General features: G+C 43.6%; 1 protein-coding gene across 1 annotated transcript in view; it reads left to right on the top strand.

Annotated features, from left to right (window-relative positions):
* LOC124606656 (proton-coupled folate transporter) overlaps positions 1 to 17354 on the top strand; it is a 329568-nt gene extending 312214 nt beyond the window's left edge. Inside the window, exons 9-10 of the mRNA XM_047138661.1 lie at positions 2887 to 3043; positions 16984 to 17354. Coding sequence (XP_046994617.1) covers positions 2887 to 3043; positions 16984 to 17062 — 236 coding nt within the window. The 3' untranslated portion in view covers positions 17063 to 17354. The remainder of the gene's footprint in view (positions 1 to 2886; positions 3044 to 16983) is intronic.
* The last annotated feature ends 7901 nt before the right edge of the window (positions 17355 to 25255 follow it).

Below are 25255 nucleotides of genomic sequence, written 5' to 3'. Positions count from 1 at the left end.
AGGTTGGTTAGGTTTAAGTAGTTCTAAGTTCTAGGGGACTGATGACCATAGATGTTAAGTCCCATAGTGCTCAGAGCCATTTTTTGCTGCCGGTAAGGTCGGCGAGAGGTGTGTGTCTTCTGGGCCAGATCCACACCTTGAGTTTCATCGCTATTCCGAGCTGTTTACTCTGTGTGCCTGAGGTGGGCAGCGGCGGTCTATATCTACATCTACATGGATACTCTGCAAATCACATTTAAGTGCCTGGCAGAGGGTTCATCGAACCACCTTCACAATTCTCTATTATTCCAATCTCGTATAGCGCGCAGAAAGAATGAACACCTATATCTTTCCGTACGAGCTCTGATTTCCCTTATTTTATCGTGGTGATCGTTCCTCCCTATGTAGGTCGGTGTCAACAAAATATTTTCGCATTCGGAGGAGAAAGTTGGTGATTGGAATTTCGTGAGAAGATTCCGTCGCAACGAAAAACGTCTTTCTTTTAATGACTTCCAGCTCAGATCCTGTATCATTTCTGTGACACTCCGTGCCATATTTCGCGATAATACAAAACGTGCTGCCTTTCTTTCAACTTTTTCGATGCACTCCGTCAGTCCTATCTGGTAAGGATCCCACACCGCGCAGCAGTATTCTAAAAGAGGACGGACAAGCGTAGTGTAGGCAGTCTCCTTAGTAGGTCTGTTACATTTTCTAAGCGTCCTGCCAATAAAGCGCAGCCAATGCTTAGCCATCCCCACAACATTTTCTATGTGTTCTTTCCAATTTAAGTTGTTCGTAATTGTAATACCTAGGTATTTAGTTGAATTTACGGCTTTTAGATTAGACTGATTTATCGTCTAACCGAAGTTTTCACTCGATGGCCTTCCGTCAATTAGTACGAACTGTGACCTCTCTGACAAGAAATCGCAAATCCAGCCACATAACTGAGACGATATTCCATAAGCACGCAGTTTCACTACGAGCGCTAGTCGCAAACATGGCGAGTTCAGGTGCGGGACTCCCCGATCACCAGATATCACTCCGTGTGACTTTTTTCTGTGGGGACACATTAAAGATCTGGTGTATGTAGCGCCTCTACCACGTGATGTAGCAGAGCTCCGGGAGAGAACACGGGAAGCCACTGCCACAGTCGACGATGCCATGCTGGGACGGGTATGCCAAGAATTCCATTACCGTTTTGACGTCTGCCGTCTCACTCATGGTTCCTTTATGACCTATTGCAAATATCACATGTATGCTGATGACCTTCAGTTGTATCTAAGTGCGAAACCAAGCAATCTTAAGAAAGCTATTGCAAATTTCAGTGCTGACCTCGATGCACTATCAAAATGGGCACAGGACATAGGACTAAAACTAAACCCATTTAAAACCCAAGCGGTACTTGTTGGTCACTCTAGGCACATTAGCCCAAAACATCGGGAATCAGTACCATCTCTTACCCTAAATGGAACAAATATTAACTTCTCCCCCTCAGCAGAGAGTTTGGGAGTAATAATAGATGAAAATATAAATTGGGCAGAGCACGTAACTGCAGTGTGCAAAAAAGCATCAGCATCCCTTCATGTCCTCCAAAAATATAAAAAACTCTTCCCTTTCGATCTGAAAAAGAAATTAGTACAAACCCTTATACTCTCAATCATTGACTACAGAGATATTATCCTACAAGGCCTCTCTCAGGAAAATTCGCGACGTCTGGGACTGGCCATGAATGCCTGCGTCCGATGTATCTGTGACGTTCGACTTTTTGATCACATTTCGCTAGCATATGCAAAATTGTCCTGGCTGCGTACAGACAAACGCAGAGATTTCCATACATTCTGTTCATGTACTGCCTTATAAATGTACACTGTCCCTCATATCTCTCCTCGTCCTTAACGCTTATGTCGGAACAACATGACAGAAACACACGTTCCCATCATAATAAAATTCTCTCTGTTCCACTGCACCGCTCAGTCACCTTCTCCAAGTCCTTTAAAGTAGCGGGAACCCGACTCTGGAATAACATCCCTCGATATGTTAGAGAACTTAAAAACATGTACGGCTTCAAAAAACAGTCAATGACGTATCTACTTAAGCAACAGTAATGCCTTCCTCTGTACGTGAATGCACTTCACCTCATTACTTCCCTCTTTCCCCCTCCTTAAATCTCCCTTCCCCAAAACTCGCTATACTAGTAAACATCTACTTTACACACCAAGATATTAATGTACATCTGCACAAATCTTCATTACTACTGCCAATTTTTCTCATGTTTATCATTATTATTTGATTTTTTTTTACTGTTATTATTAATGCTTTTACCATAATTTGTATGTATAGCACCTGTTGTGACTTTATTAGGTCTTAGTCATTATTCTTTATTCATATTGCCACTAGCGTAATCTAATTTTCTTATTTAAACTATTGTTCTGATGTAACTCTGATGTGTGAAACGCTGCATGCGTGGAACACTGGTCCAATGTAAGAGAGGGCCTGATGGCATTAATGTGATCAGGTTAAATAAATAAATAAATAAATATATGAATGTTTGTAAATAAAAACGTTTAGAGTTTCTCTTCAAAATGAATTATGTATGACATCTGTACAATGTTTAGTTCTTGTGAAACAAATAATTACAAAGTGTTCCCGGTCATTATGTACACACCGTATATTGTTTTGATGTAGGGGTACAGGGACTTACAGGAAACTCTGTACAACAGCAAAAACTGGTAGGAAGCTTACAATCTCAATAAGAGAGAAAATATTCTGGCCCCTTTACCTGCATCTCGTACAGTATCGTCACCGTTCAGTTGCGCTGGCCTACGTGCTCAGGTTAATATTAATAGATGTTGCAGATCTTCCAGTGTATTGATGACACTGTGTGACAGGAGGACACGTGTTCTGCAGGTAAGCTGTTCGCGCTGCTGGCCGTGGCGGACAACGCCGTGCCGCTGGTGTCCGGGGTGCTGTACTCGCAGCTGTACAACGCCACCATCCGCACTCTGCCCTCCGCCATCTTCTGGCTCACCATCGCCAGCGAGGTCGTCGTTTTCTCCTGCACTGTGTGAGTATCATATGTGGAGGGGCAGAAGGGGGTACTCCTGGAATGCTGGAATGTGGGTAAGGGCTTTACATTCATTACAGGTTTCTCACGGATTTCTAACAATGATTGTCTGCGACTCTACTGAACTATAGATCAACTGTTTCCGCTTTCCCTGAGTGCACTTGGCGCGTTAGCAGACGGGGGCTAGCTGAAACCATAATGATCGAGGGTTTAGTGCGGGTTCTGCACTGTGTGACAAAAAAAGTGAAGCACCCGGAAGGGGAGGAGGAAATGAAATATAGAGGGTATGTGATGTTTTTTCAGTGATTACAAAATTGAATCAATCTACAACAAACATGGCAGTATGACCTCCCTTATTGATACGAAGTTGCACCCTGTCTGACCCGGATGCATGTACTGATTCATTTAGGAAGGATGTCATAAAGCCGTCGTATCCTGTCCTGAGGAGAGTTGGCCCAGAACTGTTGCAACTGGACCTCGATATCCTGGATACTGGCGTAGGACCAGAGTTGACGTTGAAGCTGGTCCCACACATGTTCCATTCTGGACAGGTCTGGGGCTCTTGCTGGCCCCTGGAGTAGCTCAGCAGCACGCAGGCACTTCGTGGAGTGCCTTGTGTAGATGAGCACTGTCCTGTTGAAAAAGGGTACCACAATACTGTCGTATGAGAGGTGATACATAAGGCCGAAGGATATCTGTGTCGCCGGCCGAAGTGGCCGTGCGGTTAAAGGCGCTGCAGTCTGGAACCGCAAGACCGCTATTGTCGCAGGTTCGAATCCTGCCTCCGGCATAGATGTTTGTGATGTCCTTAGGTTAGTTAGGTTTAACTAGTTCTAAGTTCTAGGGGACTAATGACCTCAGCAGTTGAGTCCCATAGTGCTCAGAGCCATTTGAACCATATCTGTGTCGCACTGTCAGAGTTCCCTCTATCATGACCAGCTGTGATCTGAAGTCATATGTGATGGCAGCCCACATCATGTCGCCTGGAGAAGCACTATTGCGCCTCTCCCAAACATCAGAAGAATGAGGGCTCACGCTAGATCGATGCCGTACTTGCCAACACTGATCATCTGGAGTAGTGCAGAACTGTGATTCGTCACTGAACACAATGCGATGCAACTTATGAACTGCCCAAGTATCCTGGTCATTGCAGTATTCCATATTATAAGGAAGTTGTTTGTGTTGTTGCCCCTGGATGATAATTACACGCAATATTTGTCAGGATTTGTAAGCTGTGGGTCCTTGAGGTACAGAAATACGCGAGCACCGAGAAGTAAGCTTAAACAGTTTATTAACAAAAGACTGATTTTAAAACACGCACGCTACGCGCACCCATCATCACCCTGTCTGACATCCTAACACCGGCTAATTACGTTCGTTTCAAGTAGTTCCATGGTGAACAAAGAAAAGAGACACATTTGCCCGCGAGGCCGCGCTAGTTATACGACTCGCTGCGGACGGCGGCCAGTGCCTTAAGGCCGGTTCCCACTAGAGCGCGGCGTGCGGCAACGGCAGCGGCAAGCGTTTTCCGCGTTGACGCGGCGGCTCGCGGAATTGGCGTTCCCACCTGGAAGCGGCAGACGCTAGCGGTAGCCAATGACGGACAGCCACTGAGGTACGGGCTGGGACCCACCGAAACGACCGGTTTGTTTGAATAACTATATCTTACAACTGCATGAAGGAAAGACGAAGTTGGTGAAGACATACCAATTTTTCATTTTCTGAACATTGTACTCTTTCACATATTTCATTATTCATGTTTTCTCATTTCACCATAAACAGATTTCATGACTACCGTTCATTGTTCACTATCTCCTAACACATTGAAACAATGAACGACAAAAGAGATTATTCAGATGGTTAAGCGAGACAAAAATTTAAAATGTGTTACGGTAGCATGTACAGGAAAACAGTAAGAACACAAAGGCTTGGGGGAAGGGAAGAAAGTGGAAGCCACCTGATAGAATTTCGCACAGAGCATAATGTAATCATCGCCAGCACCTTGCTTAAGAATCATGAAAGAATAATATATTTTTGGAACAAAGTTTTCGAAACCAGATTTTAAATTCTAAGACAGTTCCTGGTGCAGACGCAAACCTACAATAATTTATTGGTTACGAGCTGCGGTTTACAACTAAAGAGACTGTAAACGATAGCAAATTAAGGAAATGGAACTTGAATAAGTCAAGACCCACAGTTTTTCGATAATTTTAAAGTTACCGTAATGCAACGACTGACTGAAACAGAGGAAGGAATCCGCTAGAATACGAATGGATATCTTTGAGAGAAGAAGTGGTGAATGCAGCAGAGTACGTGAACGGGGAGAAGGTACAGTAGAAATCGTTAGATAAAACGTGATATATTAAATTTGACACAAGGGAAAATATAAAAAAGTAGCAAATAAAGTAGGCCATCGGAAATAGAAATGTCTAAATATGACGTTAACAGAAAGTCCAAAATTGCAATGCCATTTTGCTCTTGGAAAACATAGGGGAATGAAAAATGAGAAAGAACAAAGAAAACTTTGCTCAAAGGAGAAACAACTGTCACGAACTCATTTGGCAAAGCCAGAACTAAGCAAATGAGAGAAGGCTAGAAAGTGGAAGGAATATGTAGAGAGGAGAGGGGGAGGGGTTGTACAAACTAACATAAGCACAATGTTAGTCCTGTGAGATGTCTGAACACGCAAGGCAATACTGATCCTACAACTTAGCTAAGTAGACACACTGAAGAACTGCGAAACTGTGTTTATAGCATTTGCATGTTTAGAGAAAGGTTTTGACAATCTTAATTAAAACATTCTTTGAAACTCTGGAGATGTCATCGATGAAACACAGGGCCACAAGATTATCTACAACTTGTACAGAAACCAAACTGCATTTCTAAGACTTCAATGACTTGAAAGGGAAGCAGTAATTGAGAAGGCAGAAGTAGAGAGGATATAAAATGAAGACTGTGAATAACAACAAAAGCATTCTGAAAAAGAAAATTTGTTCACATCGAATATAAATTCTAATGACTGGGTACTGTTTTACAAAGATATTTGTGTGGAGTTCGGTATTTGTGTGGAGTGCAGCATTGTATGTAAGTGAAACGTGGGCGATGAACAGTTCTGTCAAGAAGACAGTGGACGCTTTCAAAACGTGGTGATCAATAAGAATGCTGAAGATTAGATATGAGGATCGTGTAACTAAAGAAGAGATACGGAATTAAATAGAGGAGGAAGAGGAAATTATGGCACAACTTTGACTACAAGAGGGGTAAGTTGACAGGACATATTATGAGGCGTCAAAGAGTGAGGACAACGGGGTTGGGTAATAGTATTCTGATAATAATCATCTGTTGAAATGCTATTCTACTATTTTATCTATTAATGTAAGCAGTGTATTTACTCTTCCATGCACTCCTCCACAAAACATTTAAACCAAAACTGAAATCAGCTGAACACCAAATCTTTCAACCACTGTCTGACAACTACTGCATTCACTTTCAACTTTCTATATCTATCACTGGCTAGCCACACACACATACAGATATAAGGAGAACAGAAATAAACAAACATTAGTTTTCAGCATATAATTCTTTAGGTTGGCAACATGTACATAAACAAACCAAACAGGAAGGGACATGAGGTGAACACACTGTAGTTACGACTTCAAATCAGAGTTTTCGGTAAAATGTCTACAGCTAGTGACAGAAGAAAAAAAAAAAGAACATGAAAATGCGCTTATGTTCCATAATCTAAGTTTTAGTTCGACCTACAGCATGTGACCAGGTGAGGGGAAACGCAGATGTCTGCCAATAACTCGATTCACTGTAAGTAATCAGTTATTCACGTAAAAAAGATTTGAACTGTTTTATAATTTGCAAGTATCACATATCAAAACAAAACTGAATCATTCTAGAATCCACCGAAGATGCCTTAAAGTAAAAGGCGAAACGCGTCTTTAACCAATAAAGTACACTGGATAAAGAAAAAAACGTTTGTTACTTCCAAAGGAAATAATCAATAGCTGTAGATACTTAGCAAATTACATCTTATGGCATACCAGTAAATTAGTCTCGGTTTAACTTCTAATTCCACATGCTATTAAATGCCGTTTAAAAAAATCCATCAATCCCTTCCGAAAAACTGTAGTTTCTTTCATATCTCGGTAGATAAAAAGAATCTGGATATTTATCATGTGACGAAATACATGACTTTTTACAAGTTATCGTTTGCAAAAAAACACTTTTGAATTTCTAAACTGTTTACGAAATTTGCAGTTGATACAACCACATGGTTTACGACGAGTTCCCACTAGGGCTGCCGCACGTCAGCGGCGTGGTTGCCATGGAAACGGCGTCAGCGGCACGGTGCGGCGGGCTCTGCGTCGCGGTTTGACCATGTCGAACCGCTTCCGCTGCCGCGTGCCGCGCCCCAGGTGCGCGCCGCCAATCACAGAACGCGCTGAGCGTGACGTCAGGTACGGCACCCCGGGCCACACGAACTTTCGCCGAACCGCTGGCGCGGACGCGGCGGCAGCTATGATATACTTATCATCCGATTCCAAGGAAACTATACGGTAGAAAAATTTGATTCTTGTGCATGTTACAGCCTGATATCTTCTCTCGATAAACAACCGAATTTCTTTTCGTTATTCGTGGTGGTTACTTGCTGTATCGCATTTACGTAAACCTTTACACGAAATTTTAATGAGTGTGCAGAGGTAAAAACGCATTGTGTGGACTTTGCGTAGAGTTCATTTTAGGTAATACATTATTGCGTATTGCGTATGAAATTTAGTCAACATATCGAAATTGTTTTTAAAGCTGAGAGCAGATCGATAGCTATCACCGTTCTCGAGATATTGAATGATATGTCGGCGGACGGGCTGTGCCGTGAAATGCGCGCGGGTCGCTCGCGACGCGACCGATACTTCGTCCTGCTCGTCGTAAACCATATGATCGTATCAACCGCAAATTTCGTAAACGTTTCAAGAAATCGAAACATGTTTTTTTGCAAACGATAACTTGTGAAAAGTCATGTATTTCGTCGCATGATAAATATCCTAAATCTGTTTATCTACCGAGATATGAAAGTAACTACAGTTTTTCAGAAGGGATAGATGAATTTTTTTAAACGGCATTTAATAGCATGTCGAATGAGAAGTTAAACCGAAACTAATTTGCTGGTATGTCATAAGATGTAATTTACTAAATATCTAGAGCTATTGATTATTTCCTTTGGTAAGTAACAAACTTTTTTTTTCTTTATCCAGTGTACTTTACTGATTCAAGACGCTTTTCGCGTTTTACTTTAAGGCATCTTTGGTGGAATCTAGAATGATTCAGTTTTGTTTTGATATGTAATACTTGCAGATTATAAAACAGTTCAAATCTTTTTTTACGTGAATGACTGATTACTTGCAGTGAATCGAGTTTTTGGCGGACATATACGTTTCCCCTCGTCTGGTCACATGCTGGAGGTTGAATTAAAACTTACATTATGGAACATAAGCACATTTTCATGTTCGCTCTTTTTTCTTCTGTCACTAGCAGTAGACGTTTTACCGAAAACTCTGATTTGAAGTCGTAACTACAGTGTGTTCACCTCATGTCCCTTCCTGTCTGGTTTGTTTATTTACATGTTGCCAAACTGCAGAATTATATGCTGAAAACTAATGTTTGTTTACTTTTCTTCTCCTTATATCTGTATGTGTATGTGGCTAGCCAGTGATAGTTATAGAAAGTTGAAAGTGAATCCAGTAGTTGTCAGACAGTGGTTGAAAGATTTGGTGTTCAGCTGATTTCAGTTTTGGTTTAAATGTTTTGTGGAGGAGTGCATGGAAGAGTAAATTCACTGCTTACATTAATAGATAAAATAGTAGAATAGTATTTCAACAGATGATTATTATCAGAATAGTATCACCCAACCCCTTTGTCCTCACTCTTTGACGCCCCATAATACGTCCTGTCAACTAACCCCTATTGTTGTCAAAGTTGTGCAATAATTTCCTCTTCCTCCTCTATTTAATTGCTTACCTCTTCTTTGGTCACACGATCCTCGTATCTAATGTTCAGCATTCTTATGAATCACCACATTTTGAAAGTGTCCATTGTCTTCTTGACAGAACTGTTCATCATCCACGTTTCACTTACATACAAGGCTGCACTCCACACAAATACCTTTGTAAAATAGTATCCAACCATTAGAATTTATATTCAGCGTGAACAAATTTTCTTTTTCAGAACGCTTTTCTTGCTATTGACAGGCTTCAGTCAGGTTTGCGTCTGCACCAGGAAATGCCTTACAATTTAAAATCTGGTTTCGAAAACTGTTCCAAATATATATTATTCTTTCGTGATTCTTAAGCAAGGTGCTGGCGATGATTACATTATGCTCTGTGGGAAATTCTATCAGGTGGCTTCCACTTTCTTCCCTTCCACCTAGCCTTTGCATTCTTACTGTTTTCGTGTACCTGCTACCGTATCACATTTTAAATTTTTGTCTCGCTTAACTATCTGAATAATCTCTTTTGTCGTACATTGTTTCAATGTGTTAGGAGATAGTGAACAATCGTGAACGGTAGTCATGAAATCTGTTTATGGTGAAATGAGAAAACATGAATAATGAAATATGTGAAAGAGTACATTGTACAGAAAATGAAAAATTGGTACGTCTTCACCCAACTTCGTCTTTCCTTCATGTAGGTGTAAGACATAGTTAATCAAACGCACCGCGCGTTTCAGTGGGTCCTGCCCCGTACCTCAGTGGCTGTCCGTCATTGGCTACCGCTAGCGTCTGCCGCTTCCAGATGGGAACGGCAATTCCGCGAGCCGCCGCGTCAACGCGGAAAACGCTTGCCGCTGCCGTTGCCGCACGCCGCGCTGCCGCGCTCTAGTGGGAACCGGCCTTTACTCCCTGTGGCGCACTGCGGCCGGCCGCGCGTCCACTGACCAAGCAAATTGTCAGCATTCCAAGATAGGTCAGCTTGTGAGCGCGTATTATGTACCATACGGCTACGTGCAAACCCCTAGACCTTTGCAATGTGCAGCCATTTGTGTTGTGGTGCTATAGGTAGGCTACATATAGGCTGTAATAGGATGACCGGAGCAGGTGCCGTGGTCGGGGTTGTAGGGCGTGGCTGGGTAGAAGAAGGTGGCTGTTTTTAGCAATCTTCCCCTTTATTGTTGGTTCTTCCAATACATTTTCCGGTAGCTCAGCCCCACCGAACGTGTCATGGTGGAGACGTGCTGATGCACGCAGCCCGGGGAACGTGACGCCGTGCTCGGTCAGCGACTGCACACGCGGTAGGACGTCAGCAACATGAGGCCCAGCCTAGCTCGCTTCCTGCAGACACTGCGGCTCGTGACGACGCCGGGAGTCACCGGTGCAGCAGTGGGCAACGTCCTCCGCCGGCCGGTCCTCGGGGACAGTGTCACTGATGACGACGACGTTGCAGCGACCGAACGCCCAATCGGTCGAACTGATGCTGACGCCCACCTCTGGTGTCCTTAAATAGTGCAGACCGCTGCTGAATGCGCCGTGTTTATTAGGATGTTCTCGATCAGTTGGCTAACGCAACCGTGCCACACGTGGCCCGCACCTCCGTAATTCTGCTAATGCTGCGTACTGGCTGTTGATGGCTGCCGCACACATACACACATACCGACGCTCGTTGCAGAACTGTGTCACCTGCATAATGCGCCAGCCAGCCTTCGTCCGCCGTCAGCCTTGAGGCTGGCGCATCGCGCACTGAAACACACTAAATCACAATTTCGCACCATATTTCCTAAAAATAACCCCTTTTCCTCTACAAGGTATTAATGCACTGTGATGGGCGTATCATCTGTTACAGAGAATCGTAATTCTAGTTATTGAAGTATGCACTGATGATGTGTATGTGTACAACGTTCTCGCGTTTGCTGCCGGACCCTAAAATCAACATGATTCGATATTTCGGCGATCCATCTGTCCGATATCTTCAGGAGAACACTGCTGCTGCTGTGTCCTGCTGAAAGATGATGCCAGGACTGCAAATCGTCGTCCTATAGAGGCCTCCTTGCCGTATGCGTCTTATGCGCCGCCCACTATAGCCACTGCCTTCCAAAACTCACCTGTAACGACATATCACACTCAAAGTCTATTTTCAGACACTCGGGCTGGCCACACAAAAGAATGGTCTGTTTTGATGCAGGATAGTACTGGGTTCCACGGCCTGCTAAGGGAAATACCATAGTTTATATTAATCAAACTGTCTCCCATGTCATTTGAAATGCCTCTTTACCAGCATTGTTTGAAAACCGAAAGTACTGGCAGCTATCTCAGTCTCCTAAAATTTCATCTTGTGTGCCTCGTTTAAGCAATGTTCACCTAAAAAGATTCGTATTGTATTGTATATTTTTGCCGGTGTGTGAAATGTAATATAGTATTTTGATCATACGTAGACTAATTTTGTCGCGTCATATACACTAAAGAACCAAAGAAACTGGTACACCTGTCTAATATCATGTAGGACCCCCGTGAGCATGCAGAAGTGCCGCAACACTACATGGCATGGACTCGACTAATGTCTGAAGTAGTGCTGGAGGGCACTGACCACATGACTCCTGCAGGAATGTCTATAAATCTGTAAGAGTACGAGAGGGTGGAGATCTCTTCTGAACAGCTAGTTGCAAGGCATCCCGGATGCGCTCAACAATGGAGTTTTGTGGCCAGCGGAAGTGTTTAAACTCAGAAGAGTGTTCCTGGAGCCACACTGTAGCAATTCTGGACATATTGAGTGTCGCGTTGTCCTGCTGGAATTATCCAAGTCCGTCGGAATCCACAATGGACATGAATGGATGTAGGTGATCAGACAGAATGCTTATGTACACATCACCTGTCAGAGTCGTATCTAGAAGTATTGGGATCCCACTTCACTCTAACTGCACACGCCCCACACTATTACAGAGCCTCCACCAGCTTGAACAGTTCCCTGCTGACATGCAGGGTCCATGGATTCATGAAGATTATCTCCATACTCGTACACATCCATCCGCTCGATACAATTTGGAAAGAGACTCGTCCGACCAGGCAGCATGTTTCCAGTCATCAACAGACCATTGTCGGTGTTGACGGGTGCAGGCGAGGCTTAACGCTTTGAATCGTGCAGTCATCGAGGGTACACGAGTGGGCCTTCGGCTCCGGAAGCCCATATCGATGATGTTTAGTTGAATGGTTCGCACTCTTGACACTTGCTGATGGCCCAACATGGAAATCTGCAGCGATCTGCGGAAGGTTGCGCTTCTGTCACGTTGAACAATTCTCTTCAGTCGTTGCTGGCCCCGTTTTTGCAGTGTCTTTTTCCGGCCGCAGCGATGTCGGAGATTTGATGTTTTACCGGATTCCTGATATTCACGGTACACTCGAGAAATGGTCGTTCGGGAAGATCCCCACTTCATCGCTACCTCGGAGATGCTGTGTCCCATCGCTCGTGCGCCAACTAAACACCACGCTCAAATTCATCTAAATCTTGGTAACTTGCCATTGTATCAGCAGTAACCGATCTAACAACTGCGCCAAACACTTATTGTCTTACATAGCGTTGCCGACCGCAGCGCCGTATTCAGCCTGTTTACATATCTCTGCTTTTGAATGCGCTTACCTATACCAGTTTCTTCAGTGTATTTCCTCGTTCAGCGCGATGTGAAAAGAATTTTTTTTACCGAAGTTTTTCCCATCTTGTTGGTTGCAGGTTCGTGGAATTCTCTTCAGTATCGAGGTAGGCGTCATAGGTATTGATAATAAACAGAAATACAGATTATTAGTTGAAGCTTACCTACTAATGTCCGTCGGCGAAAACCAGTTTATTCGTTGCTGAAAATAATGCTTTTGTACTGTTACAATGATGGTGAACATATCCTTTATTTAATTAACACCCATCCAATCATTTGTTTTATATCCCAGAACAGAAGAAGCCCCAATAATCTTAGTCTTAATTAGTACGTACAGAGATCATGGTCTCTCAGCAATAATATTTAACCATTGTCCGCTACTATGAGCGCAGTTACTGTGTAATGTCTCTGGCTCTCACTCTCGCTACAAAGATTTTACACACAACCAGACCGTATAGAAGTAATATATTACACACCAATCTTCCAGATTTTGTAGCCATGTGTGACGATGATGTTCCATGTTGTCCTGAACTGTGCGAAACGAACTGCCGACATAAGCCTTCCCACATTGACACTGGAATTTGTGTACACCATGCGTCCTGGGCCCCAAATCATCTTTCACAAAGCCGAGCAGTGCCCTAATCTTGGAAGGTGGACAGAACACACTCTTAAAGTAAAACCTGCTCAAATTTCTTCCAGTCTCAAACGATATGCCCCCAACATGAGGAATAAAGGCCACAGACATGCGCTTCTTCATGCGCCTCTGGGGATGGTCCAAATTGCATAGCCCGACGAATCTGCTTATCAGAGTTGTCATCTTCCTTAATCGCAGTCATCAAATGCGCAAGTTCTTGGGTTAAACTGTCCTAGCATATGTTCTGGATATCAGAGTCCTAAGAATGACGTAGCATTGGTACAGTTGAAACTACCTCTTTAATTATTTTTTTTATTAAACACTGACCTACAGAATCTTCCCTAACAAAGACAACTCAAACTTAAGCTATTCAATTACGAGCCCATAATATAAAAGCCCAACCCAATCTGATTGCTCTGTAATGATGACATGACTTCAAATAATTAACTCGAAAGAATGGCCCTGAATTAGAAGAAATCCTAACAATAACCCATACATTTCATAAGTCACTTACCTCACAGAAAATCTACATAACACGAATTACAGAAATTACTGCAAGCAGCACCTACAACCAGCTGAATAAAAAGATTCTAACTACTATAGGCTCTAACCACTAGCAGGCATTTGGTTAGCAAAAGAAAGATTTTGTTGAAGAGCAAACAATGTATTTAGCAGATTTTACCTTAATCATGTGACATCCAGTTCCAAAAGCTATATAATCGTCAATAATTCCACTACCCCAACATTAGCAAATACATCAATCATCATTTTACGATGGATGTCCGTCCAACCACAGAGTCCCTTACCGAAGGCGCCGAGCGCTGTCAGTGATATTAATACAGTCTATAGCGCTGCCAACATATAAACAGGCTACTTGCACAGTGGATGGCAACTCTTTGCATGCAAGAACTTACACATTTGATGGCTGTGTTTAAGGAAAATGGATACTCTGAGAAGCGGATTCGTCGATCTATGGATTCTGGACCATCTACAGAGGTGCATGAAGGTGAACACAGATCTGTGGCCTTTATTCCTTATGCTTAGGCATGTCGTTTAAGACTTGAAGAATTTTAAGGAGCTTTAATAATAAGCGTTTGTTCCATCCACCATACAAGATTGTGGCACTGTTCTGCTCAGTGGAAGATGTTTTGCGACTTCGGAAACCTGGCATATATAAAATCTTGTGTCAGTGTGGGGTGTGTGGAACATTGCAGTCATACGAAGCTACAACAGTCGGAAAGAATTTGCGGTAGTAGAACATTGCCTAAACGAGGGACATGAGACGCAATTTGATGATACTAAGATAGTTATCAGTACTTCTGGTTTTTGAACAGCATTTGTGAAAAAGGAAATTGAAATTACGTCGACAGATTTTTTGATTAATAGAGACGTGGAACGCTGTACTATACCGCATCAAAACAGAATGTTCTTTCGTGCGGCCAGCCCGAGAGTTTGAAAATAGTCTTTGAGTGCGATACATTGTTGCCGCCAGTGTTCTATTAAGTGCAGCGCCAACAGCGCAGTCTTGTAGGGCAGCAGCTGTGGTTTGCGGCGCATGCGCAGTTTACGACACGGAGGCTTATATAGGACTACAACTTGCAACCTTCGCATCCTCCTGATCTCGAGCGCCATGCGCTCCGCCTCGCCTTCCTTAACGCCTCACGTCCCCCTAGCAGATCCTCTACAACTTGATTTCTTTCCCCCATCTGTTCCTTTTCCTCGAACATATCCATGTCCTCTACACCTCCCGCCGACTCGATCCCCCCCATCCCCTGGTTGCTCCTCTCCTCTCAAACTCTCGTCCGCCCCCCGCCCCCCCCCCCCCAGATAATGCCCTCTCTCCCTCCATTTATCCCTCCTATCAACTCTGATCCTCATCTCCCCCTCTCTTCCTCTGTTCTTTTCCCGGGCTTCCTCTTCCCCCCCCTCCCATCCTGTTTTTTTTTCCCTCTACCCCACCTACACTCTCTTTGACTCCCTTCTCTCCCTAGAGTCCTTTTGCATTCCCCTCCTCTGCCTTTCCCCTCTCGTGTCTGCCCTGACCACCCCCCCCCCCCCCCTATGAGTCCTTCCACTCCGTTGGCTCCTTCCTCCCACTTCGCTTTTTCCTCTCCTCCCCCTTTTTTCCCCTCATCTGTCCAGGTCCCCCCCCCCCCCCCCCCCCGCATCTGCCCTTGGCTGTGGTGTGTCATCTTCATGCTAACTTTTTAGTGCAGTGTTTTAAGTGAGTGTTAAGTGTTGTGTCTCTTTTCTGAAGTGTAGCGAATAGCAATCATACTGTCACTGGGTGTGATTTTTTATATCTCTTGCGAACAGAAAGCAGACTGTCGCCATGTTTTTATTACTGTCTGTATACTATTTTACCTGTCTGATTCCTGTGTATTTAATTATCTTCACCAACCCTTTGTTTTATGTTTTAACTTTCCGCCTTTTTACAATTTAAGTCACCGTTTTTATCGCCTGCTTTTATTGTTTATTATCATTTTCTTATGTTTGTAAAAATTCTGTAGGCTGAAGAGCGGCGTACTAATCAGCTGCCAGCCTGCCCCCATGGGGGGAAATCGAAACTCAATAAAGGGAAAAAAAACCTTTGCATCAGTTCACAGCAGGACTCAGCAGCATAAACATTCTATTTAAGATGGTTGACGGATGGATCTCCGAAATTTTAAATCATGGTGAGTTTAGGATCCAACAGGAAACCTGAAGAGCCCATCAGGAATTACTAAGCTGGGAAAAGCCCGCCCGGTTGGCCGTGCGATCTAACGCACGGCTTTCCAGGCGGGAAGGAGCGCCTGTCCCCGGCACGAATCCGCCCGGAGGATTTATGCCGAGGTTTGGTGAGCCGGCCAGTCTGTGGATGGTTCTTAGGCGGTTTTCCATCTGCTTCGGCAAATGTGGGCTGGTTCCTCTTATTCCGCCTCAGCTACACTATGTGGGCAATTGCTACGCAAACAAGTTCTCCATGTACGCGTACACCACCATTACTCTACCACGCAAACATAGGGGTTACACTCGTCTGGTGTGAGACGTTCCCTGGGGTAGGGGGGGGGGGGGTGCACCGGGAGCCGAACCCCGCACAATAACCCTGGGTTCAGTGTGGGGCGGCAGAGGGGTGAAGTGGACTGCGGTAGTCGTCGTGGGGTTGTGTACCACTGCGGCTGCGGTGGGGACAGAGCCTATCCGTCGTATCTTGGTCCCCGGTTAACATAACATAACAAGCTGGGAAAGCCAATGAAGTCAAGAAAGAGAACTTACCTGTTAGAATGTCGCAGTGGAGAGGAGAGATGCGGGGCATCAAGCTCTACATCCCTCTCGCAGGGCTAGCAATCTACACTCGTGATTCACGCTTCTGCAAAAACAGAGCTGAAACACTGTAGGGACGACCGATAGGAAGGCAAGTATTGACGCAACTATAGCCTTGACTTGTGTGTGGATAGTTTTGGTCGGTTAGAGTATTCCTCGCGAAAGGAAGATTCCCAGCTCGACTCCCGATTTGGCATACAGTTTAAATCTGCGAGGGAGTTTCAAAACAGCGCTGACTCCGCTGCGGAGTGAAAGGTTGATTCTGTAGTAAATTACTTGTAAATATAGAGTCACCAAGTGTTGTGTGTGACGCGGTAGGCAGTCTTCGCAGCTTCTGGAGCTAAGTAATGTTGTGGTGTTGCAGGATCATCCGCATCTTCCTGAGGAGGGCGCCCCTGGACGCTGCCGACGTCGAGACCACGGGAGACTCCGGCGAGACGTGACAACTGCCGGCCGCTGCACCAACTCCAACGCTCGCCAGCTCACTAGTCCGCCGACGTTGCCCCTCGACCTCTGCAGCGCTCTGGCTTAGCTTGCGTGCCAGATACTGCTACATACCAGCTGCACTGGAAATTTGTAACAGTGGGTCGACCTCTATCTACCACGTCAGAGTTCAAACCAGTGCGATCATTCCACATTGTGACAATTTCTCGTGTACTCTCGTGTGCTCACAGAACTTTTATACCACAGCGCTACGGATGCGTACGTTTAGGGGAAAATAAAATATTTTTAATTTTTCGCAGTAAAAAGTTTTTTATTATTGAATCTAATCATAGATTACTGTCAGTGTTTAATGTCTACAATTTTCTCAATAACTTACATCACTTATTCCTGATTTTTTTTTCTAAAATAATTTTCTTATTCTTAACGGTTTCTTTCTATTAATACCGATTATTGAATATTGTGTCCCCCCAGTTCCTTTCGTATTTATAATTCAGTCGTTGCTTGACTTATAATTTGAGAAATACGAGGCGTGTTTTTCAAGTAAGTACCGTTTTGAAATTTAAAAAGGACCTGCTAAGATATCTCAATAATTTTATTTTTACATGAAAGCCTGTACCTTAATCTGCTTTTCTACATAATTTCCGTCAATATTGAGGCACTTGTCATAACGTTGTACCAGTTTTTGAATACCCTCCTCATAGAAATCTGCCGCCTGACTTGTTAAACACTGCATCACCACTGTTTTGACTTCGTCATCTTCTTGAAGACGCTGACCGCCCAGGTGTTTCTTCAAGTGCAGGAACACATGGTAGTCACTCGGCGCAAGATCGGGGCTGTACGGAGGATGATCTAGAGTTTCCCATCGAAAAGATGTGATGAGATCTTTGGTCTGAATCTCCACATGCGGACGGGCATTGTCTTGCAGCAAAACGATACCCTTGCTCAACTTCCATGGACTGTTGCTTTGATTCTGGTGTGACGTAGGCCACCCATATTTCATCGCCCGTAACAGCTTGGCTTAAGAAATCATCACCATCGTTGTGGTACCATTCAAGGAAAGTCAGTGCACTACCTAAACATTTGGTTTTGTGCACATCCGTCAACAGTTTCGGTACCCAACGTGCGCACAATTTTCGGTAATTCAAGTGTTCTGTCACAATGCCATACAAAACACTACGAGAAACATTAGGAAAGTCATCCCTCAAGGAGGAAATCGTAAAGCGTCTGTTTTCTCTCACCGTATTGTCCACTTCCTGCACCAAACTTTCATTAACAACCGAAGGACGCCCACTCCGTTGTTCATCATGCACATTTGTGCAGCCATCTTTAAATGCTCTCACCCACTTTCTTACCATTCCATCACTCGTAATGTTTTCTCCGTAAACTGCACAGATCTCATGATGAATATCGATCGCTTTTAGGCCTTTAGCACTAAGAAATCTTAAAACAGCTCGTACTTCACAGTGGGAGGAACTCACGATTATCGGGGCCTCTTAAACACTCAGTACACAACGTAAACAAGGAAGACTCAGACTGTAATGGCGTCAGTGCGTAGATTAAGGTACAGGCTTTCATGTAAAAATAAAATCATTGAGATATCTTAACATGTCCTTTTTTCAATTTCAAAACGGTACTTATTTAAAAAACACGCCTCGTATTTGCGTTGCTATTAATTTACCTACATATCTCAGGGGCATATCCTATAACAGACGGATTGAGAGAGAATTTAACATTGATAGCCAGCGACCAAAATACGTGAACCACGTAATTGCATTCGACCATTCTGCCAGCAGCCCTATAACTTACGTCGTTTTTAAGTAATGATATTCCCTTTTTATGTGCTGCGGTCATTTACGGAAGATAAAAAAATGGTTTCGGGAGATTAACGTTTTTCCAAACGTGAAAACACGTTCTAAGTTGCAACATGGTCATGTATCTAGGAACGAATATTCTACTGAAATTTAAAAGCGCTCCAGTAAAAAAAATGGTTCAAATGGCCCTGAGCACTATGGGACTTAACAACATCTGAGGTCATCAGTCCCCTAGAACTTAGAACTACTTAAACCTAACTAACCGAAGGACATCACAGACAACCATGCCCGTGGCAGGATTCGAACCTGCGACGGTAGCGGTCGCGCGATTCCAGACAAGCGCCTAGAACGCTCGGCCACATCGGCCGGCCGCGTTCCAATCGAGAAAATCTTGTCAATATAGTATTTAACAGTTTGTCTGCTAAATTCTTACTCCACTACACACGGAGAAGTATCTGTATGATAAAAAAACCAGTTAAAGTTAAATACATTTTGAAATAAAAGTTACTGGAAACTAACGCAGATATCCATTTCAAGATGATGAAGTCCCATAGATAAACTATTAAAACATTAAAGTAACCCAGTACATTTACGAGTATCACATTTCCATAGCACGAGATCATCATCTGTTTCAAGGGACGAGGTGGTGCATTACCAATGAAGTGTGGTTAAACTGTCAAGATGTATAAATAGTTCTAAAATATGTAGCATTTTACTCACCATAAAATTACATACCTGAAGAATTAACAACATATTCCAAATAGTTTTAATGTATTATAAGGCACTTAAATGTGTAGAAGGCGAAATATTTACAAATGCTACACGAATCGCAAGTTCATGACCAATAACAACAAAAACTGCAGAACACGGCGGAAACTGATTATGCTAATCTCTAGTGCACATTTCTTTGTGTTATTCTAACGCAAGTCACTACACTGAAATACTGACCTAAAAAACATGTGAGACGCCTCTGGTCGCGCACGTGTTTGCTGCGACCCATTTCTACCTGCAAGTCCAGCACCAAGCAAGAGATGTCTGCATAGTGGCCCACCCACGCAGGTGCATCTTAAAGGTTCTCAGCGTTATACTGACATCATATGGCTATGTAAATAAGGGCCAATTGTAAAGTATCGCAGAAATAGTTAATGGTCGCTTTTGTAGGAGCTTTCATGATGTCTTACCTTGTCCGCATGGAGATTCTTGTCCTAACAGAACCTGTTTACGAAAATAGCCCAGAATAACGCCAAATGCATTCTTCCTGATGTTCCTAACGTGGTACCCCATCCATGTTACCCTTCCTGTTAATAGTAGCTTACACGTGTTCCTATTTTGTTTTCATTATTAAACCTATTCACGCATTATCCCTATTTTTTTAATCTTATGCGACTTAACTGCTAAGGTCATCAGTTCCTAAGCTTACACACTACTTAACCTAAATTATCCTAAAGACAAACACACACACACACCCATGCCCGAGGGAGGACTCGAACTTCCGCCGGGACCAGCTGCACAGTCCATGACTGCAGCGCCTGAGACCGCTCGGCTAATCCCGCGCGGCTATCCCTCTTTGATTTTCTATTTATAACCGTATATTCACCTGACCAGAGGTCCTGTTCCTCCTGTCACTGAACTTCTCAACTCCCACTATATTTAGCTGTAACCTATCGATTTCCCTTTTTAAATTTTCTTACCTACCTGCCCAGTTAAGGAATCTGACATTCCACGTTCCGATCTGTAGAATGCCAGTTTTGTTTCTCTTTGATAACGACATCCTCCAAAGTAGTCCCCACCCGGCATGGGGAACTATTTCACCTCCAGAATATTTTACCCAAGAGAATGCCATCTTCATCTAACCATACAATAGAGCTGCAAGCCCTCGGGAAAACTACAGTTGTAGTTTCCCCTTGCTTTCAGCCGATCACAGTACCAACACAACAAGGCCGTTTTGGTTGATGTTACAAGGCCAGGTCATTCAATCATCCAGACCGCTGCCCCTGCAACTACTGAAAATACTGCTGCCCCTCTTCAGGAACCATGCGTTTGTCTGGCCTGTCAACAGATACCCCTCCATTGTGGCTGCACCTACGGTACGGCTATCTGTATCGCTGAGGCACGCAAGCCTCCCCACAAACGGCAAGGTCCATGATTCATGGGAGGAGGGGAAGGGATAAAGACGTACCAGACTCGTATAATTATAGTTGGTGGTGACTTCAATTTACCCTCGATATGTTGGCGCAAATACAAGTTTAAATGCGAAGGTATGCATAAAACTTCATCCGAAATTGTTCTAAACGCATTCTCTGAAAATTATTGCGAGCAGTTAGTTCATGAGCCCTCTCGAATAGTAAACGGCACATTTGACGACTTAACAACAAATAAACCTAAGCTAATAACGAGTATCAAAACGGACACAGGGATTAGTGAACACAAGATTGTCATAGCGAGACTGAATACCGTAACTCCCAAAGCCGCCAAAAATAAACGAGAATATATCTGTTAAGTAAAGAAGAAGATAAAAATTCACTTGGTGCCTTGCTGAGAGACAACTTCCGCTCCCTCCAAATTAACAATATAAGTGTAGACTAGAAGTGAAGAAATAGTATCGACGGCAGTTGAGATATTTATACCAAATAAATTAAAAAAGACGGAGCTGATCCCCCACGGTACATAAAACAGGTCAGAACGCCGGTGCAGAAATAACGAAAAAAGCCTGCTAAATTTACACTAACGCGAGTTCCCCAAGATTGACAACATTTTGCAGAAGCTCGAAATTTAGCGCGGACTTCAGTGCAAGATGCTTGTAATAGTTTCCACAAGGAAACTTTGTCACGAAACCTGGCACAAAATCCAAAGAGATTCGGGTCGTGTGTGAAGTATGCTTGCGGCAAGTCACAATCAATGCGTTCTCAACGCTATAGCAGTGGAAATACTATCGATGACAGTGCTGCTAAAGTAGAGTTACTAAACACAGCCTTCCGAAATTTCTTCACAAAAGAAGAATTGAAAACAGCTGCCCAAATGAGTAACTTAGTACATATCCTCGGAGTAGTGAAGCAACGTAAATCACTCAATAAAAAAAAATCTTCCTGTCCAGATTGTATCCAATTAGGTTCCTTTCAGAGTACGCTGATGGAATAGTTCCATCAATGTATCCTACGTTCCTTTTACAGTATGCTGATGCAATAGTTCCATCAACCGTGCACTCGACGAAAGATCCGTACCCAAAGGCTGGAAAGGTGCACATGTCACACCAATATTCAAGAAAAGTAATACACTAAATTAGAGGCCCATATCATTAACGTTGACATGCAGCAGGATTTCTGAACATATATTATGTTCGAACATTATGAATTATGTCGAAAAGAACGGTCTATCGACACACAGTGAATAGGAATTTAGAAAACATCGTTCTTGTGAAGACAACCAGTTCTTTACTGGTCTCTGACCACTATGGGACTTAACTGCTGAGGTCATCAGTCCCCTAGAACTTAGAACTACTTAAACCTAACTAACCTAAGAACATCACACGCATCCATACCCGAGGCAGGATTCGAACCTGCGACCGTAGCGGTCGCGCGGTTCCAGACTGTAGCGCCTAGAACCCCTCGGCCACTCCGGCCGGCCCAGTTCTTTACTCACATGAAGTGTTGAGTGCCATCAAGTTGATTCCGTATTTCTAAATTTCCAGAAGCTTTTGACACCGTACTTTATTAGCTGCTTAGCGCGCTTATGAAATATTGTCTCAGTAATGCGTCTGGATTCATGATTTCCTGGCATAGAAGTCACAGTTGGTAGTAACTGACGCAAAGTCATTGATTTACACAGAAATGATTTCTGGCGTTCCCCAAGGTAGTGTTATAGGACCAGCCTACCGCTGTAGCAGAGCGGTTCTAGGCACTTCAGTCTGGAACCACGCGGCTGCTACGGTCGCAGGTTCGAACCCTGCCTCGAGCATGGATTTGTGTGATGTCCTTAGGTTAGTTAGGTTTACGCAGTTCTAAGTCTAGGGGACTAATGACCTCACATGTTAAGTCCCACAGTGCTTGGAGCCATTTGAACCAATTTGTTATCGCCCCTGTGGTGTTCCTTATCTACGTAAACGATTTAGGAGACAATCTGAGCAGATGTCTTAGGTTGTTTACAGATAATTCTGTCGTTTATCCTCCAGTAAAGTCATAGAAAGATCAAAACAAATTGCAAAACGATTTAGATAAGATATTTATATGGTGCGAAAACTGGCAGTTGAACCTAGATAATGAAAAGTGTGAGATCATCCACGTCAGTGCTTAAAGAGATCGGTAAAACTTCGGTTACACGACTAAATACCTGCGAATTACATTTAAGGACAACTTAAATTGGCAAGAACGCATAGAAAATGTTGTGGGGAAGGCAAAGCAAAGATTGCGTCTCATTCGTGGAACATTAAGAAGATACAAAAGATCTACTAACTGTGGTTACTCTACGCTTGTACGTCCTCTTTTGGAGTACTGCTATGAGGTGTTGCATCATTACACAGTACGTATAAAAACTTCAAAGAAGGGTAGCACGTTTTGTATTATCGATAAATAGGGGAGAGAGTGTAGCCGGCCGAAGTGGCCGTGCGGTTAAAGGCGCTGCAGTCTGGAACCGCAAGACCGCTACGGTCGCAGGTTCGAATCCTGCCTCGGGCATGGATGTTTGTGATGTCCTTAGGTTAGTTAGGTTTAACTAGTTCTAAGTTCTAGGGGACTAATAACCTCAGCAGTTGAGTCCCATAGTGCTCAGAGCCATTTGAACCATTTGGAGAGAGTGTCACGGACATGATACAGGATTTGAGGTGGAAATCATTGAAACAAAGACTTTTTCGTTGCGGCAGGTTCTTTTCAATCACGAACTTTCACCTCCGAATGCGAAAATATTTAGTTGACACCTACTTACGAAGGAAGAAACGATTCTCACAATAAAATAAGGGAAATCGGAGCTATCACGGAAAGATATAGGCGTTCGTTTTTCCGCGAGCTGTTCAAGAGTGGAACATATAAAGTTACTGTAAAAGTAGTTCGATGAGCCCTCTGCCAGACACTTAAATGTGAATGTCAACACACATTTCAAATATCTGAAAGTCTCAAGAGTGATACTTCATCTTAATTGCACAGTGTTTACCTATCTCAAACCCGCTTTCGGTTTTAACCAATGCCCACTCTGAGCTGCCATATTGTCATTTCTCGTAGTTCATTATCGGTTCTCCTTACAAAAACCGATTATTATCATTATACGTCTCACAGGCCAACGCGATGAATGCGAGTTTCTTGTCAGATACAGTCATATTCGGGACAGTAGCGTTTGGGGTCTGAACTTAACAATATGCCGTTAATATTGTGCTAACACGAAGAACCCGAACAGAACTTTAACTCGCCTCGATATCTCTCGCAAGAACTGTCAAGTAAGTTACTAGAGAGACATGGGCATAGTGCTGACAGGATGTCACCAATTTCTGTCTCTGACTCAGAATCGCTACAGCTATGAAACTTAACGACTCGGTTCATGTCCATACTGGAAGTGTACCAGAGGTAACAGAAGATTCCTTTAGGAGTTTTATACAGCTTTTCACAGTAGTGCACTCCCTCCAGTTGATTTACACATCACTGCAGCATCTACCCTCCAGTAGCACACAGGTAACGTAGTGGGTAGCATGCATTACATTGTTGTTACACCTTGCACCCTTGAATATGTGTGTCACGATTCGGATCTTGTACCACAGACACTCACCCGGCTAGGTGTATAGTGCATACAAATAGCGAATTTCATTGTTTTTCCTATGTAACTGCGGTGGTATTGTTTAGCTTTACACAAAGAACTCTCAAAAACAGGCTTTTGTCATCTTCACGTTTTCGCGGCGCAGTGACTGCTCTATTATGTTTCGGTCGTGCAGCCGCATAAATTCCACTTTTTCGTCTGATATTTCGGCCGTGCATCGTTCAGCCATCTTCAGGGTGAGCCGAATGACTGATGCTCTAGAACTCGCTCCGTCCTTTTAAACACGCGGACTGTATCACAGCGCTTGATGCCACAGATACGCAATGCGCCACCTTAGAGAGCCTAGTGTCAATACAGTTCTCTGGTACCACTGGTTTATTAGGTTGTAAGAGCCGGATGAACCTGCGGTGCTGTGTTCACCTTTCATGGACTGTCGGTGTTCCTTGTCCGATGTAAGAAAGGCCACACTCACAGAGGGTCTTGTAAACCCCAGGCTTCTAAAGTACCAAGTTATCTTTACTGAGCATCCATCCTATTTTTGACTATAGGCTTCCCACTTGTGGCAGAAATGCCATGGGTTTAAAACTTTCCGTGTCTTCTTTGCTTCTTTATGCCCTCCTTTGGTTTCGTTTGTAGTGCCTTACG

This window comes from Schistocerca americana, chromosome 3 (genome assembly GCF_021461395.2).
Source record: "Schistocerca americana isolate TAMUIC-IGC-003095 chromosome 3, iqSchAmer2.1, whole genome shotgun sequence".
Taxonomy (NCBI): domain Eukaryota; kingdom Metazoa; phylum Arthropoda; class Insecta; order Orthoptera; family Acrididae; genus Schistocerca; species Schistocerca americana.
The sequence above is the reverse complement of the archived record's forward strand: the minus strand, read 5'-3'. Positions and strand labels throughout refer to the sequence as shown.